Source organism: Cyprinus carpio, chromosome B25 (genome assembly GCF_018340385.1).
Source record: "Cyprinus carpio isolate SPL01 chromosome B25, ASM1834038v1, whole genome shotgun sequence".
Classification (NCBI taxonomy): Eukaryota; Metazoa; Chordata; class Actinopteri; order Cypriniformes; family Cyprinidae; genus Cyprinus; species Cyprinus carpio.
The window spans coordinates 16,894,909-16,912,350 of NC_056621.1; the positions used below are offsets into that span (position 1 = coordinate 16,894,909).

General features: G+C 35.9%; 2 protein-coding genes across 4 annotated transcripts in view; one reads left to right on the top strand and one right to left on the bottom strand.

Annotated features, from left to right (window-relative positions):
* The window catches only part of LOC109068261 (sulfide:quinone oxidoreductase, mitochondrial-like), an 8,337-nt gene extending 1,128 nt beyond the window's left edge, over window positions 1-7,209 (bottom strand). Inside the window, exons 1-9 of one of the 3 annotated variants that reach the window (XM_042753204.1) lie at window positions 7,095-7,209; window positions 6,505-6,527; window positions 5,301-5,527; window positions 4,679-4,849; window positions 2,791-2,844; window positions 1,238-1,432; window positions 678-887; window positions 408-591; window positions 54-121 (exon numbers count right to left, since the gene is read on the bottom strand). In XM_042753204.1, the coding sequence (XP_042609138.1) occupies window positions 54-121; window positions 408-591; window positions 678-887; window positions 1,238-1,432; window positions 2,791-2,844; window positions 4,679-4,849; window positions 5,301-5,516 (1,098 nt within the window). In that variant the 5' untranslated portion in view covers window positions 5,517-5,527; window positions 6,505-6,527; window positions 7,095-7,209. Of the gene's footprint in view, window positions 1-53; window positions 122-407; window positions 592-677; window positions 888-1,237; window positions 1,433-2,790; window positions 2,845-4,678; window positions 4,850-5,300; window positions 5,528-6,504; window positions 6,601-7,094 lie in introns of those variants that run through there. The other 2 variants (XM_042753205.1, XM_042753203.1) reach the window with 2 other exon arrangements.
* An 860-nt stretch (window positions 7,210-8,069) lies between these two features.
* The window catches only part of LOC109068239 (probable phospholipid-transporting ATPase IM), a 35,088-nt gene continuing 25,715 nt past the window's right edge, over window positions 8,070-17,442 (top strand). Inside the window, 2 exon segments of the mRNA XM_042753456.1 lie at window positions 8,070-8,242; window positions 11,028-11,095. Of these exon segments, the coding sequence (XP_042609390.1) occupies window positions 8,223-8,242; window positions 11,028-11,095 (88 nt within the window). The 5' untranslated portion in view covers window positions 8,070-8,222.

Consider the following 17,442-nt stretch of genomic DNA (forward strand, 5'->3'; position numbering starts at 1 on the left):
GGAGGAGCAAACAGTGGTAAACCACATTATTGTTTCTCCTTAAACATACTTACTATCTTATCCGGCGTCTGTTTCTTCAGGATTCGGCTGATATTTCGGTCGAGTACTGCAGACTGCGCAGCTGTGGAAGATTATAGTCACAGATTATTCTCCTGGTTATCTCATTTCACTAAAACAAGCACTAACAGCTCTCTCACCATGAAAATCAGCTCAATGCATGGGGAAGTGACCACTGTTTAATGGTGCAAAACGACTGAAGCAGGTTCTAGACCTGTCTGATGAGTAGTGATAATTAGGTAGAAAAGGTTTAATGAGCAGGGACTTATTATCTCGTTCTCCCTATCCCAGAAAAAAAAAAAAAAAAAAAAAAAGGGGTGTAAGTGTTCTTATTTTTTTCAGTGTTTTACCTACTGCTGCTGCCGTTTTGGACGTGGGTAGATTGGTGCAGTCTCCGATACCAAATACATTGGCGTAAGTCTTATGCTGAAGAGTGTTCTTATTTACATCCAGCCAGCCAGCCTCATCGTCCAGCAAGGAGCCTTTCAGCACTGCAGGAGGTCCCATCGGAGGGGTGACGTGGATCATCTCATACTATGACCAACATGAAGGGTACGTGAGACACTCAAACTACAGCTAACAGAACTTAAGATGTTTCTGTGTAATTTAACAGTGGCTACCTTGTAAACCTTTGTCTCCCCAGGTTTGTCCAGATTCTCAAAAACGGCTTCCTGTTTGTCGGCCCTGACCTCGATGAGGTTGTGCCTGAGGTTTATGTTAAGGTCCCGCTTCTTCACGATCTCCCACAAGGCATCGGCGTATTTCTTGACCCCAAACAGCTTTGGTGAGGGGGTGTTATAAATAATGTTGGCTTTGGACCTTTTTCCTGTCTAAAAAAAAAAGAACATTGTTTAAAAAATATTGTCATTTCTTTGAGTATTATTGAGTTGTAAATGTACTGTGGCAGTACCAATTTAATATTTTGGTAATGAATGATTACCATATTCACCATGGTATTTTCATGGCACTCCAAGCTACTTTGAATAACATGATGGTATTACCATGGCATACAACAGATACATTTGTGTATGGTCTTAGCATGGTACATGTCCAAAATATATTGTTTTACCATGTTATAGTGCCAAAAACATGGTATTACCTCTGTTTTTGTTTATAAAATATGGTATTACCATGGTATTTTGTAACAAATTTTTGGGGATTTCAATGATCAAGAATGAACCTTTCTCAGGAAGGCATCAGAGAGGTACATGATTTTCTGAGGAGCTCCTCCACATTTGACGGGAGTGTTTGGGAAGGTGAACAAAGCATTGCCCTCCTTAAAGTTCTTCAAGGCATTCCATGTCTTTTCCACTGTTTTCACAGAGTAGTTTGAACCGATTTTGGGATGTTCAAACCCTTCAGGCAGGCCCTTGATCTGTAATCAGCAGAATGAAATCAATTAGACTGTCAACTTGATCATCACACAAGAAACATCACACAAGAAATTGTTAAGTCAGGATCATTTTTAACTTTGGTTTTATTAATTCAGAGTTATCTTGTTCCATGTTTCACTCTGTCAAAACAGATACTGTTAAATATTTCTTTGCATATACTGTCACAGTTATGAGTGGACCTTGAAAAAGTATAATGGCGTGTTCCCCTCATTTTATTTTCTGTTTTGAAAGTTTTTATTTTTGTTATAAATGAACCGGCCTGCTTCCTCCTAATGCTGGAGCAGAGGAGCCTTTCACTCGAGGATCATACAAGACTATTCGTGGAAATCGCTAACCTTACCCACCACCCAGACCACTGCCTCTGCACTTTCTACAAGACCAGGTGAACGACTAGTGCAGAGCGCGGTTGTCCGGAGATGGTCCTCGGGGGAATTTCGCCACCTTTGTGGAGTGGGTCCTGGTGTCCTGTGGATCGCCGCTGACTGTGGACATCACGGACGACAACACCAGCCCAACTCCAGCCCCAGAGCCCAGTCCACCATCACCGACGAGCCATCGCTACTGACTGAGACAGAGCTGTGACGGAAAGCCAGAGCCCGCCACGACCGACGAGCCATCGCTACTGACTGAGACAGAGCTGAGGATCACCTCAGAGCCAGAGCCCATTACATCAGACCAGGTGCAAGAGCTGGCAACAGAGCTCCTCTCAATCATCCGGCCACCTCCTGAACCTCCTCCAGGATATCTGCCTGCCAGCCCTTTTCCATCCCACTTCCATTCCATTGTCCTCCTCCTAAGTCCCCCTCCATCCCATCCACTTTTCTCCACGGCGCGAGGTCGCGCCTTCCGGGAGGGGGAGCGAAATGTCACAGTTATGGTTTTCATTCCCCATGTGCTCTGTGTGACCTAGTTTCTGTCTCCTGGTGATTGTGTCATTATGTTCAGGTGTGTCTAATTATTATCCTCACTTACATTCCACATATAATTTGCTTTCTGTTCAGTATTTCTTTGTCCGGTCTTGACGATGTATACGTGTGTTTGCACCATGTCAGGTATCACCATAAAATCCAAACATAGAACAAAGTTTTAAATGTTATTTAACTTGAACTTTGTTATTAAGTCTGATAGACAAATGTAATGAACACACATTAAGATTGGACACTTCCGCTGGACTGATGTGGCAATAACACCACACCCAAGCTGTATTAATAATACAACTACAGGAGCCCAAAATGCATCTCTCAATCAAAGCATTCACTACATTCAGTTAAGGTTTCACATTGTGCATATGAAAGTGGAAAACTAGCAATTTAGTCTATTAATGACATTCATAGCATACCTTTTCATAATGCAGCTCAAGGCCAAGAGCTACAATCAGATAATCGTAGGAAATCTGAGAGAAGAAAAGAAGTTAACAGTTACATGATAAAATATACTAAAGCTGGGTTAAGTTTGATTAAAGGGGTTATATGATGCTGCTAAAAATAACATTATTTTGTGTATTTGGTGTAATGAAATGTGTTTATGCGGTTTAAGGTTCAAAAAACACATTATTTTCCACATACTGTACATTATTGTTTCTCCTCTATGCTCCGCCTTTCTGAAAGGTGTTGTTTTTTTTTACAAAAGTCATCGTTATGAAAAGCGAGGTGTGCTCTGATTGGCCAGCTATCCAGTGCATTGTGATTGGCCGAATACCTCAAGCGCGTGACGGAAATGTTACGCCCCTTAACATACTGTGATGCGTGTCCCGGTCAGAACACCGGCGTGACAAGACAGTAACAATAAAACCCGTTACAAACGAGGCATTTGTTGCATCCAGTGGGGACATAATTCCGGATTATAATGACTTATATTATGTTTTTATGTGATGCGTTGCATCGCGCAAACATAAATCCATGTCTGCATTTGTGATCGGAGAAACTACAAAAAACAAGCGCTACTCTACACTGCTCAAATCTCAGTTTGAATCATCAGTGGCAAATCTTTTACATATGGGTACAGTGTTTCCATCACCCTGCTTTTATGCACATTTTGAAGTATCGCATCAGAATCGAGTGATGGAAACGCTGAATTTCAAATAAAAATGCCTTAATTCGCAAAAACGTTTTTAAGCTCGATTGAGGTGGTTTTTGACTTGTGCGAAAAAGGGTTAATGCTTGCTAATGTTCTGAGGTGCAAGTAATTTCTTATATAGGAAAATTATTATATTCATAAGCTATAATATTATTATATTATAGCTTCTCCTACTTTTCTTAGTGATGTATAGTTCCAGTTTATCAGGAAGTGACGATTTTGTTCTCTTTGACTCGTCGGATGGAAACGGTGCTTGTTCGCAAATGTTTTGTGCGATATTCCAATTTTGCACATAAGTTAAATTCGCAAATTTAGATGGAAACCCGGCTACAGACTGTGAGTCAGAACAGCCACATTGTAGTCTTCTCTCCCAGGATCAGGAAACAGTCCTCCATAAAATGTGCTGCACACATCTGAATATTTGGGTTGGACTGTTCTGGAACAGTGTTGTAAATTCAACTTAACCACTGATTTCTAGTTGTGTCCTCTTTTGGAAGGCCAAAGTATTTTCGTTTTTCACAGTGAAAAAGCATCTACATGACATGGCGTCATCGGCAACAGCAAGAATCAAAGGGTACGCCTTCTTTCTTTGCGTGAACATCTGGGCGGCGTTATGCAAATCTTCCCACACAGTGATGTATGTGGGGGCGTGTTAGAACGAGGCGTTTTAGGAGGGCGTGGACAAGTCTTAACATTTATAAAGAATATCTCTTTGGGAATATCTCTTTATTTGAGACTTTAGTCTTTGCAACTTTAGATCATCTTTATGCATCAAGAGCTTGTAACACTCCAAAGAGAAAGGAAAACTTGAAATCGCATCATATGACCCCTTTAATGTGAGCGTTCCAGATCATGTGGCAATTTAACAGTAATAACATGATGTTCCTTCAATTTTTTTGTGTTGTTCATGTTACTTCATGTCAGCTATGACTATTTTATAATTACACACCTTCATGGCTCAAGATAATGTGTAATATCCTATTACGCAACATTACTGACGCCACAAAATTGCCCAGCAATTTCAAAGGATTACTCTTTTCAATAGACTCTTTTCAATATTTTTCTATGCTATGCTGAAAAGCACTACTCTTTCACAACACATGACACGAGTCACATTAATTGGTAATTAGGTAATTAATCAACCTAAATACCTTTTTTCCAGAGTCTGTGTGGACAGTGTTGTTCTTAGGATCGAATTCTGCCACTTTGGACTTGACCCACGTCACCCCTGATGGAATCACACTCGCCGTTGGTCGCCCAGAAGATGCAACACTTTTGGCCCCTGCACCAACTAACGTCCATATCGGCTGATAGTAGTGCACCTGGAGTCAAAAGTGCATTAGATGTAATGCTGAACACTGAGGAAACAGTGAAAAGGTTTTTAAATAACGTACCTCAAAAATTCAAACATTTGGGGTCAGTAAGATTTTTTTAGTCTCTCTTGCTCACCCAGGCTGCATTTATTTATTTATAAGATATTCTTACAATTTAAAATAACTGCTTTCTATTTTAATATGTTTTAAAATGTAATTTATTTCTGTGATTCAGAGCTGAACTTTTAGAAGCTATTACTACAGTCTTTAGTGTCACATGTTCACTCGGACCCTAAAACATTTGGACAGTTACTGTACATGTCCATTCAGTGAACACTAAACAGGAACTTGTTAAACCTGAATCCCAGCATGTGACGTACGTGACGCCTCAAGAACAGCCAGGCACGACAGGGGTCTCTTAAAAGGGCAGTTCAGCTATAAATGCTCTGCTGCAGCATACCTCACTAGGCTCCACGACGGCCACGTTTTGTGCTCCGACCTTTCTTTTCATACGTGCGGCCATCGTTATGCCACCGCTCCCACCACCGAGCACAAGAACTTTGTAGTGGTCCTTTGCGCCCAGCCCAGAGCTGGTGTGAATGTGTGAGCTAATGACAGAGAAGACTCTGCAGTACTGCCTGGACAGCAGCAGCTGTGTGTGTAGCTGGCCTGCCATGGTGTGTGATTCTGTAACGAAACCAGAGAAGGGAAATATGTAAACAAGTTATAGCCAAAAATAATCTTTGCAACGACCATAGTGCATAATAAAGAATGGATATAGATACATTTATGTTAAAAATATGTATTTTTATATGATTACATTTTACACTTTCTGCTATGGAGTTTATATAAATTGCAATTCTGAGATTAGCCTATATCTTACAATACTGAGTTTGATTATTTTATAATGACACGCCTTCGTGGGTCAATATAATGTGTAATATCCTATTACGCAACTTTACTGGTGCCACAAAATTTCCCAGCAATTTCAAATGACTTCTCTTTTCAACAGGCTCTTTTCTATACTAATATAGTATATCTTACAATTCTGAGTTTATATCTCACAATTCTGAGTTTTTATCTGCCAATCATGAGTTAATATTTTGCAATTCTGAGATTCGTAATTTTAGAATTCTGAGTAAAAAAATTAAAATTGTGAGATGTAAACTCAACTGCAAGAAAAGTTTCTGAATTGTAGGATAAAATGTTCTAACAGCAAAACAAGCACAGATGAACAAGCTGCCATGTGAAAGAAATTTATTTATTAAAAAAAAGAAAAAACAATAATCATGAACTCTTGTATAGTTAAATAAAAAGAGTGAGCATATTTATCAAAGACAGCACATAAATACAAGCCCTGTACATGACGTGAACAGATATAAAAATAAATATTGTCATGATTTATTTAATACAATGTATTAATTTGTGGCCATGGATATATAAATAAATATCTACCTCTGTACATATAAAATTGTAAAGGTCTTAACTTTAGCAAGGTTGTGATGACAGGTTCTCAAAAGCCTTTTTTTTAATATCTCAAGTCATCTCAAGGCAAACTAGTCTACTTGAAATAGTCAAACTGCAAATGCACTTTAATCTCACACAAATAAAAAAATGAAAATAACAGGCTAAATTTAGAAATAGGCTTGCATGTATCTACTCACCTTTTTCTCTTCAGAACTGTCCTCTGTGTGTTGAGAGAGAGTCCTCACGTCAGTTTGATGAAACACGGTGGTGCAAAAAAAAAAACACACATCACAAAAACAAAACACAACACATCCAAGACACCATACATTCCAAATCAATCTGGATGTGTCTCAAAACCTACTGAGCTGCCTACCTAGATTTAGTATCTCACAGTCTACCTAAGGCAGACTTTTTTTGTCTCAAAAAGCAGGACAAAGCAGGACAGGTTTCTGCGGTCAAATGCCCTAAAATGCTGTCTCCTAGCTAACCTTGTAAAGAATGACACTGTATTGTCAAAGACTACACACCCCTTCCAGATGTATATCCCCAACAATAACATACAAGCATGGAAATGCAGGTGACTTTAACACGTTTGACTTCTGCGATCATTATATTTACATTTACAGTTTGCTGTGTACAGTAGGATGCATGTGTGCAGTCAGATTGCAAATAAAGAGCTGCGTGTATACACTAGCCTATATGAATCATTCCCTTATGCATGCTATAACAGCAAATCCTTGTTTCTGACACATATTAAACACGGAATTGTGATGAAATCAGGTCTTACCAGAGTCAATGTCGGTGACAGACTGTAACTCTAGCCACTTTCATTGATCGTCCAGAAGGTGTCGCCATCAAAGCGCGTGCGTCGGTTATTATCAAGCATTACAGCCTGCTCAACTCAAATAAAATAACACCATTAATTTCACTTATTTTCATTTTCTATATTTAATACAATCACACTTTGCTCTCTTTCTGTACAATGGTATTGTTATGATGAGTTGCCCAACTCGCAATGTTTTTATTCACATTAACTTTCAGTGTTAAGTTCACATTAAATATAAACTCAGTCGTATTAAAAATATGTCATGGCATCAGACCCATATCTGTCAGTTAAGGTTTTTATGCATAGTTAATCGATTAGATTATTAGATAATTAGGTTATTGACTATCGCCCACTATAGATCAACATAATCTAAAAAGATGAGCATCAAGATATTTCATTATACAGTTAATGCGTTTGGGGATGTTTCGAATAAAAAGGAAAAAATAAATAAAACGTAAGTGCTGTTGTGTGTCACATATCACTTGTTTACTTATATATAACGACGATATTAAAATATTTAATATATTTGTAGGCCTGTTAATTATTGAATAATATAATATTTACATTTAGTTATTTAGCAGCTGCTTTTATCCAAAAATGTAATATAATATAATATAATATAATATAATATAATATATAAAAAAAAAAAAAAAAAACGTTATATAGGGTAAAATATACAGGAAAAAATTAACCTATTTTGGTGAATTTCATTTTTTTTACGTCAATATGTTTTTCTTTCCTTTTAACATTGTGTTCTTAATCAAGATCATAATTAATTCATAATTAATTCATCGTTCACAACACTGATAGTGCTTGGGGTTAAAATATTTAAATGACAAATATTTTATATAGGACTATTAATAATTTAATAATATTTTATAATATAACCTGGCTTGTTTTGCGCTGTAACCTTCCGCAAAACGGTCGTTTGTGCGCGCGTGTGTGTGAGCGCGTGCGCGCGCGCGGTTGACAGGGCTCGAGCGCGAGTGAATAGGAGGCAGATTTTTAGGCAACTGTCCGGTGTTCTCCGTCGTTAATCCCTCATGGACGCGTTTCTCCACGCTGTCTCCGTAGCAGAGCCATAGATGAATGGATGGAGCATGTTTTCGGTGAGCGCTGTCTGTTGTTTGTAGTGGATCTAGTGAATGAGCTGCACTGATACACCGCAGTTATGAGTGTTATAGCTCATATACACGACTGTCTGGCGGGGAAGAGTAGTGCCTCGTGTTTGCATTCTATGGCAAATCTTTTATATAAGATGTCCATTCAGTGTAATCATCGATCTTATTGTACATCCACTGTATGTGCCACCTAACTGAACGTTACCGGCTCTCCATTACTGGGCTGTAAGGTACAGAGAAGATCTTTTACCTTGGGTCTGACTAATTTCTCTGTTTAAACACCTAATAATGGTACTAAACAGTGTATTCTAAAGGTTCATTGTTATTAAAAAAATGTATAAATATATTCTCTGCAATTACTTGACCAAATATTGCAAATAAATATAAAATGTAAATATAATTGAGATATATTAATTAATATTTAATAGTATTTAGTCTATTGTAATCAAAGAGAGTGTATAATATGTATATGTAACTTAATAAAACGGTTAGTTCCATTCCTCGATTCTGATTGGACAGCGGCTGTGTTTTATTCACGATACAGCACGGCTATGACCGCTTCACCCAACGGTTCTGTGTATCGCTGAGCAACACCCTTAGCAACCACCCTTAGCAACATAAACAATCAATTATATAGCATCAAAACTGTTTCATTTATTATTTATTTCGGCAGAATTAACGGTTTGTTATTTATTTAATCAAGTATGAGTGAACCCCGCTGGCGTTATGTTGCATCTTTCATCTTTAATTTTGAGTCCCCGCCCCTCTCCCCGGTTTAAAAACGCTTTTCATGCGGAGATATGTTAATGTGAGCGCGCATCTGTGTGGAAGCCTACAGTTTCAGAAGTGAGGAGGGAATATTACTGTAGTTATTAGTTTTCTGTTTCAGGTATGGTTCTGTATTTTTCAGTTTACGTTGTAATGACGCTTGCAAACTCGCACTGTGCCGCGAATGGTCTGTTTTAAAACTAAAACTAAAACTAAAACGTTTTCTCATGCTGAGAGATAAGCAGATGTACATGTGTGAGAAAATATCATTTATGGTGTTTATAAACTAGATGACACACCGGATGATAAGAGCTCCTATTCTCTGTTTTTATTTAAGTATTAGATGAGACATGTTCGGAGCATTCTCTTGCCGTTTACTGTTGCTCTCAGGGACTATTTTTTAGCGGAAGGACAGCATTTTACGAGCTTGCTTCAAAAAAGTAACATCTCAATACATACATTTTTGGTTTAAATATTTTTTAATGTGTGGTAACCGTTTAATAAAAGCAATAAGGTACTCGCGTGGTGCCTAACAGCACCCTTCAGCCGTGATTTATTCACTATACAGCACGTCCTCTCGTACCTTATTGTCTACATATGATAAAAATTGTTGTTGTTTTTATTGTTTTAAATATATTTGTGTTTATATAACAGTAAATGTGGGTAAAAAATATATCTTAAATTAAAATATTAAATAAATTAAAATATATCTTTGTTGTAATATGTTCCATAAGTATATAACAATAATAATAACAGCAATATATAACAGCTAATTATTATTAATATATTTATATAGCAATAAATTTAGGTTAAAATTATAGGTTAATATATTTTGTTTAAATAATAATGGATCTAGTGTAATTTGTTGGTTGTGCATAACTATGTGATAACAACTACAACCACAATAATTAATAATAATAATAATATATATAATAATAATAATATATATATATATATATATATATATATATATATTATATATATATATATATATATATATATTTAATGTCATATCAGCATCAAAAGATAGACATATATATATATATATATATATGTGTATATATATATATATTGCATTATTACATTTAAATCATATATACTAAATAATGATTAATTTTAAAAAAATTATAATTTTTGTTTCTTTGGCATATGTTATGTAATATGAATCCATATTTGGCAAATCTCAATTTAATTCCATAGTATTTTTTCAAATGATATTCTATACTTTCATTCCCTTGCAGGTTTATTGATAGACAGAGGATATGACTGTCAATATATGAGAGCCTACAGTCAGATTTATTTTGTTCTGTAGAGCTCTGCAGTCATGTTGGGTCAGTATGTTAGATGCTTCTACTGCTTACAGACATTCAGTGTTGATTTCTATCAAACCAGAGGTCCTGGAGTAGCCAAACACTGCATGTTTTGGATAATTATTGTATATCCTTATTATAGTTCTGCAGCCTTCATTAATGAGCTGATGATATATACAGTATCAGAAGAAATCCAAAGTGTGTGCTGCTGGGGTCTTCCGAGTCACGTTTATTTTCAGCAAACCTTCCCACACACTAAAACAGAGAAGCTTGCATCCCTTTCACAGCTACGTTCAGTATAATGTCCCACCTATAGAAGCCCTTTCTGTATTCGCCACGAATGGTTTTGTCATGCGAAGCCAGCATATGGCAGGACACTGCAGCGGGATCACCTGTGTTTACTGCAGTGTTCCCCGCGGAGCGAGTGTGTTCCCAGAGACCTGACGGGTTTCCTGGCTGCAGCTCCACTGGGGTCTCATTAGGACGGTGTGGGGGAAGAGACACGCTGTGCGTCAGACATTAAAAACAGCGAGAACCGCGTGCTACTTTAAAAGACAATTACACTGTGGTGTGTGACTCTAGCTGATCAGCTGATCAGTAAACAAGCCTTTATGAAATCTAGTCATTTCTGTGAGGAAGATTACAGTGGAAATGTGTTATTTGACTCACGCTTGTTTTCCTGGCATGTTTTTCAGAGAAACCCGTAGGACCCGTCGGAGATGGCCTGATGTTATGGCAATTTGGAAGAAGGACGTTCGCATTGGTTAGTACAGCTGCTGAACAACGACAAAGGAAATGGACAAATGTCTAAAACCACATGAACACTAAAAGAGAATATATTTTACATTTAAAATTTATTGAACTTTTTAAGTAATTGTTGAGAAATAATTACAACATAAGCATAAAAACTCATTTGTGTTGTTTTCATTGTTTTCAAGAAAAGTAAATTGCCATGATGTAGCATATCTCATGTTAATTAAAAACACTCACAAAGTATTTTTTATGCTGATTAAATACATTTTTATTTATTTTTATTTTATTAAATAAAAATTACATTTTTATTACAGCAATGAAAATCACTATTGAGAATATTTGGAATTCCAAAAAAAAAAAAAAAAAGTGCTTAATTGTCATAAAAATATAGTCACAATGCAAAAAATCAAATACAAAAACAAATGCAATTATATATTTTCTGTATATTATAAATTTGCAATGTATAGTTTTTAAATATATATTACATTTTATATTTAGCGATTGTTGAGAAATTATTACAACATAACCATAAAAACATTATTGTGACATTATTTTCAAGACAAGTAAATTACTGATGCAAAAAAAACTAATGTTTATAACTGAAATTAAAAAACAATGTAATTTATGCTGATAAAATCAATTTTTATTTTATTTTATTTTATTTAAAAAAATTACATTATTACAGTAATGAGAGTCTAATGAAAATCACCATTGAGAATAATGGGAATTAAAAAAAAAGCTTAATTGTCATTAAAAATATAGTCACAAACAATGCAAAAAAATAAAATACAAATATTAAACAAATAAATAAAATGCAATTATATATATATAATATATATATATATATATATATATATATATATATATATATATATATATATATATATATATATATTTTTTTTTTTTTTTTTAATGTATTAGAAATTATATATTCTAAATTTGCAATATATATATACTTCTTTTATTTTTTCATTTGGGTTGAAAAGCGATGCTTTCTCTTGGGCAGTTACTTCTCTTTAACAGTAACCTAACACCCAGCCACATGATCAAGCATAGACACCACAAACAACCAATTACAGCGTTTTCAGTTCACCAGATCTGATTCTGCTGAACAAAAGACCTGCTCTGTTAGTCAGTGCTGAAGTTCTGCATTTAATATGTTTATTGTTAGCTCCAGGATTCAACGACGCCATGTGTTTGAGCTGAGGTCTTCTGCTCTTCTCAGGTCTTGTTGCCTAGAAACCTTGATGACACCCTCCTTGTGTGATTGTTGCTGCTGCTCTCGGCTTCACTTGGTTTCCATCCTCAGAAATAGTTCATTTGTGTTTTAAAAAGAAGGGACGGTTTGTATCCTCTTCCTGTGACATCACTCATTGTTCCTTTATTCTCTCATCTGCTGGTCCACAGAGATAACACAGATGCTTTGCTGCTATAGGGATGCTTACGTGAAGTGCATTACGTATTTGTGTGTGTGATTATGGGTAGAAAAAGGTAACGGATCCGCCAGTGACGTAAAGTTTTTCCTCTTTGACCTTGTATAAACCACAGATCGTTTCTTGCCCTTGGGAGGCAGAGGCAGTTCAGTATTTTATCTTTGTAAAAACACGATCTGGCCGACTGGATGGAGATCACTTACATGCTAGTGCTCATAACTGAGGGGACATGAGCGTGAGACCTGCAGGTAATTTTCTTGTGTGTTGAGCTTTGTGTTGAGCCTAGCTGTTGTAATACGCTAATGTTGAAAGTGAGAAGTTTGCAGTGTTGTAAGATTGTTTCCCGACTGTTGACTTTTTTTTGTGAGTGTTTAAGTGGTCAAGTACACAAAAAGGAAGAATACATACGCCTCCGTGTATTAGTCACCGAGGTCATTTAAACATTTTGTGGATGCTCTTTGTACTGTAACACACTTGTACTGTAATTTCCATAATTGCTGAAATGTTTGTCAAGGAGCCCTTGTGCAAATTCAAAAGAGGGAAGCCAACTTTAACTGTTACAAATTAATTAGAACCAAAAGTTTTTGTGACTTTAGCCCATGTCATGCTAATGTACCTTTTGCACTAATTAAAAAAAAATAAACATTTAACAGATGTGCGCATTTAATTTACAGGATCTAAATTTTTGTCCACTAAAATGCTACAATGAAAAAGGTACCTCCCTGTAGTATAGTCTGCATTTGACTAGCTTTAGCTAGTAGCAAATCAAGGTTGCTGTGACGTAACCTAAAAACTATTAGCAATTTTTAGCCATTTGGAGAATATGAGCAGTACGCAGGCAGCTTACACTTTTCTGTGTCAGCCGTGCTGCACGGATTCACTGTTTTCTTTCAAATCAAAGCGTAAATACACGGTTGAAAACGTATCCTTGTGAAGAGCGTATGCAGTTTGCGTTCAGCTCGTATTCTCCTAAATGGCACTATGGTGATGTGGAGAGACACAGAGGAGACGAATTGTTGAATAAAGTCATCATTTTTGTTTTCTTCTCGTACAAAATGTATTCTTGTCGCTTCTTAACGTTACGGTTGAACCACTGATGGCAGATGGACTATTCTGACGATGCTTTTTATACTTTTCTGGACCTTGACAGTGTAAGTTACTTGGCAGTCAATGGGACAGTCACAAGCCTTCCAGTTTTCATCCAAAATATCTTAAATTGTGTTCCGAAGACGAACGAAGCTTTTACGGGTTTGAAACGACATGGGGGTAAGTGATTAATGACAAAAAATGTATTTTGGGATGGAGTATGACTCCAAAAAACCCCGAAAATACTCTGGCATTAAGCATTCACAAAAAAAAAAAAAAGGATATTTTGGCCTTAAGTGTTTGCATAAAAAAACAAAGAATACTTTGGTCTTAAGTGTTCGTAAAAACTGAATAAATAAATAAATAAATACTCTGGACTTAAGTGTTTGTGTAAAAAAACACTACTTTAGCTTTAAGTGTTCCTAAAAACTGAAGAATACTCTGAACTTAAGTATTTGCATGAAAAAACAAAGAATCATTTTGTGCTTAAATGTTCCTAAAAACCGAATAATACTCTGGGATTAAGTGTTCACGTAAAAACAAAAAAATATTTTTGGCTTAAGTGTTCAAAAAAATGAAGAATACTCTGGACTTAAGTGTTTGTAAAAACTGAAGAATACTCTGGGCTTAAGTGTTTGTAAAAACTGAAGAATACTCTGGGCTAAAGTGTTTGTAAAAAAACTGAAGAATACTCTGGGCTTAAGTGTTTGTAAAAACTGAAGAATACTCTGGGCTTAAGTGTTTGTAAAAACTGAACAATACTCTGGGCTTAAGTGTTTGTAAAAACTGAAGAATACTCTTGGGCTAAAGTGTTTGTAAAAACTGAAGAATACTCTGGGCTTAAGTGTTTGTAAAAACTGAAGAATACTCTGGACTTAAGTGTTTGTAAAAACTGAAGAATACTCTGGGCTTAAGTGTTTGTAAAAACTGAAGAATACTTTGGGCTTAAGTGTTTGTAAAAACTGAAGAATACTTTGGGCTTAAGTGTTTGTAAAAACTGAAGAATACTCTGGGCTTAAGTGTTTGTAAAAACTGAAGAATACTCTGGTATTAAGTGTTTGTAAAAAACTGAAGAATACTCTGGGCTTAAGTGTTTGTAAAAACTGAAGAATACTCTGGGCTAAAGTGTTTGTAAAAACTGAAGAATACTCTGGGCTTAAGTGTTTGTAAAAACTGAAGAATACTCTGGGCTTAAGTGTTTGTAAAAACTGAAGAATACTCTGGTATTAAGTCAAAAGTTTGAAGGTTAAACTGCCTGTTTCCAATATAACAGATTTCCAAAGTGAGCATTTTCTGGCATTACTAACATCATCCACGTTTGGTCTAACAAGCCAAATTATAAGATTGACATGGTTAACTGCATCAATAAGTAGGAAACAGCTTTTTATACTTCTGAATCAATGTATTTCTGCTTTATAAACCCAGAACACAATATACTGATGTGTAGAACGTATAATGTGACGTCAAGAAATTCTCCACAGAACCAAATAGCTTAATTCTAAAACCCTATTCAGAAAAGAACTGGGTAAGATCATGGTTTTGTTTTTTTACCTGAACCATGGAAGTACCTAGTAGTAGTTTAGGAAAGTTGTATGTGATTTTATACCTTATGCGCAATTTGTGTGCTGGGGGCAAATGTGGGAACAGAGAGTAAACTCATCTGGTGCATCTGGGTGTGGAAACTGTTTAATTATTAATGGTTGAGCTAAATGAGGAAACAATTCTCATGTTTCACAAAGCCCTAGCAGTCAACAAACCAAAAAAAAAATAAAAATAAAAATGAATGCATAAATTATTTACTATGCTTCTCTTGTAATGGTTGACTGGTTTGTAGCTTTTTGAGAAAAGAAGTTAAGTAATATTCTTGAAGTTGTGGTAAAGATTCTGTGGTTTTCCTATTAAATCCTGTAATCGGATTTTGAGTAAAACAGAACTAAACAAGATTTTTCCTAGTATTTTCCCCATTCCCCTGCTATAGTGTGGCATGTTGCTATGCATTTCTACCCTAAGATTCTTATATATTTAGTTCTGTACATGAGGCGCAGGTCCCTCCTTCAGTGTAATAGGATTTATCACCATCTTATTGTCCACCAGGCAACTGTTAGTTTGATCATTATTACTGTAAGAAGCACAAACAGTGTGGTATTTCGTCCAGAGTCTCACTCATTTGGTAAGTCCTGTGTAGTTCCAGTTCCTCTTCAGGTCTTTTGGCTGTGAGCGTGATGTTTAGCAATACTTGAGGAAAGTCTGGAGTGAGTGCTGTGGCTGTGGTGCAACACAACTCCAGCCAGCTTGTTCGGTCTGTGATATAATGTGACCCTCAGCAAAAATATAAACTGGATCCAAGCCCAGATTCCCAAATTTGGATCGATTCAGATGGATTATGTTGTAATGATTAATGTTTCCCATCACCTTGATGTTGCAGTAACACAAAGAACATCGCCCATGTTGTACAGTAGAACAGTAGATCCTGGGGTTCAGAGAGTTCAGCTATTGAATCACACATACAAAAATATGAGATTGAAGTTGAGGATGCAATATGCCATGCTGCAAGTGTTGTTGTTGTGATAACAACCCTACATTTACCATGTTGCCCATTCTTTGTTTAATGTTTATTGCTAGAAAATAACAAAATCAGGGTTTTAAACATATTTAGACACTGTAAACAGTAACAGGGTTGAAAAAAATTATAAACCTAATATAAGGTTTATTTTTAGTTTGACCTTCAGTGTTTTTCTGATGGTTAGCACGTGCTTTCAAAGACCATTTATTAAAAAAACAAGGCCCTGTTTTGTACCTTATAGTGCTTCTTAGACAGCAATAAAATTAAAAGGAGAGCAAATGGAGACTTTAGTTTCCTGATGTTTCTCAAAAAGCCTCCAGTAATCTCATATGCTTCAGAACAATGTATTAAACTGTGCTCTGTTCTGGCAAGATACCACAGTGTAAAGATTTCATATGTAATCACACTTTTCTCATCAGGTCCCTCCAAATTTGCTATACACAGGACTAGTGTGGTGTGACATTAACGGTAAAAATGTGTCAACTTGTAGAGGTTTCGATATGCCACGGCTTATATATTTGAATGGCATGCAGTGGGCAGGACTTCTTTGAACTTATTTACATTTGAGAGAGATGATGAAACATGGGGTAAGAGACCTTATTCAGGCTAGCGCCATGTTTAATTTTTGATATGAGTGAAAACGAGATACAACACGTTCAGTGGATTGTACTGCTGTTTAATAATGACTTTAACGTCTTTCTGAAAAAAAAAAAACTTTCAGTAAACTCAATAAAACAGTTTTGAAAGTTGTGAGTTGTGAAAATGACATGATGTAGGACCTTGTGTAAAGACTATAAGTCTATCCTTCACAGCCTCATTTTCATCAGCTTTAAATTCAGTATGTCGTCTAACCTGATTAAAGTCTGTGCAGAAGTACAGAGTAAGATGTGTCCCAGACAAGTCAAGAGCAGGAAGCATTTTAGTTATTTATAGTTGTTCTGTATGTGGTGTGTATGTGTGTGTGTGTGTATGTGTGTGTGTGTGTGTGTGCGTGTGTGTGTGTGTACAATCTAAGAATGGAGAAAGTTTTGTATGAGGGGTAGGTTTAGTGTAAGGGGATAGAAAATACATTTTTATACATATGAGAGAGAGAGAGTGTGTGTATGTGTGTGTGTGACCAAAGCTATTTTACAAACATGGCTCATTCAGTTGGGATTCAGGATCTGAAATATTATTTTTATGACTTATTTAATTCATTAAATTCCAAAAAGAATGTGATTTATTTATTATTAATTGGTATTTTATATATTATTAAATATAATAATTAAAAAATAT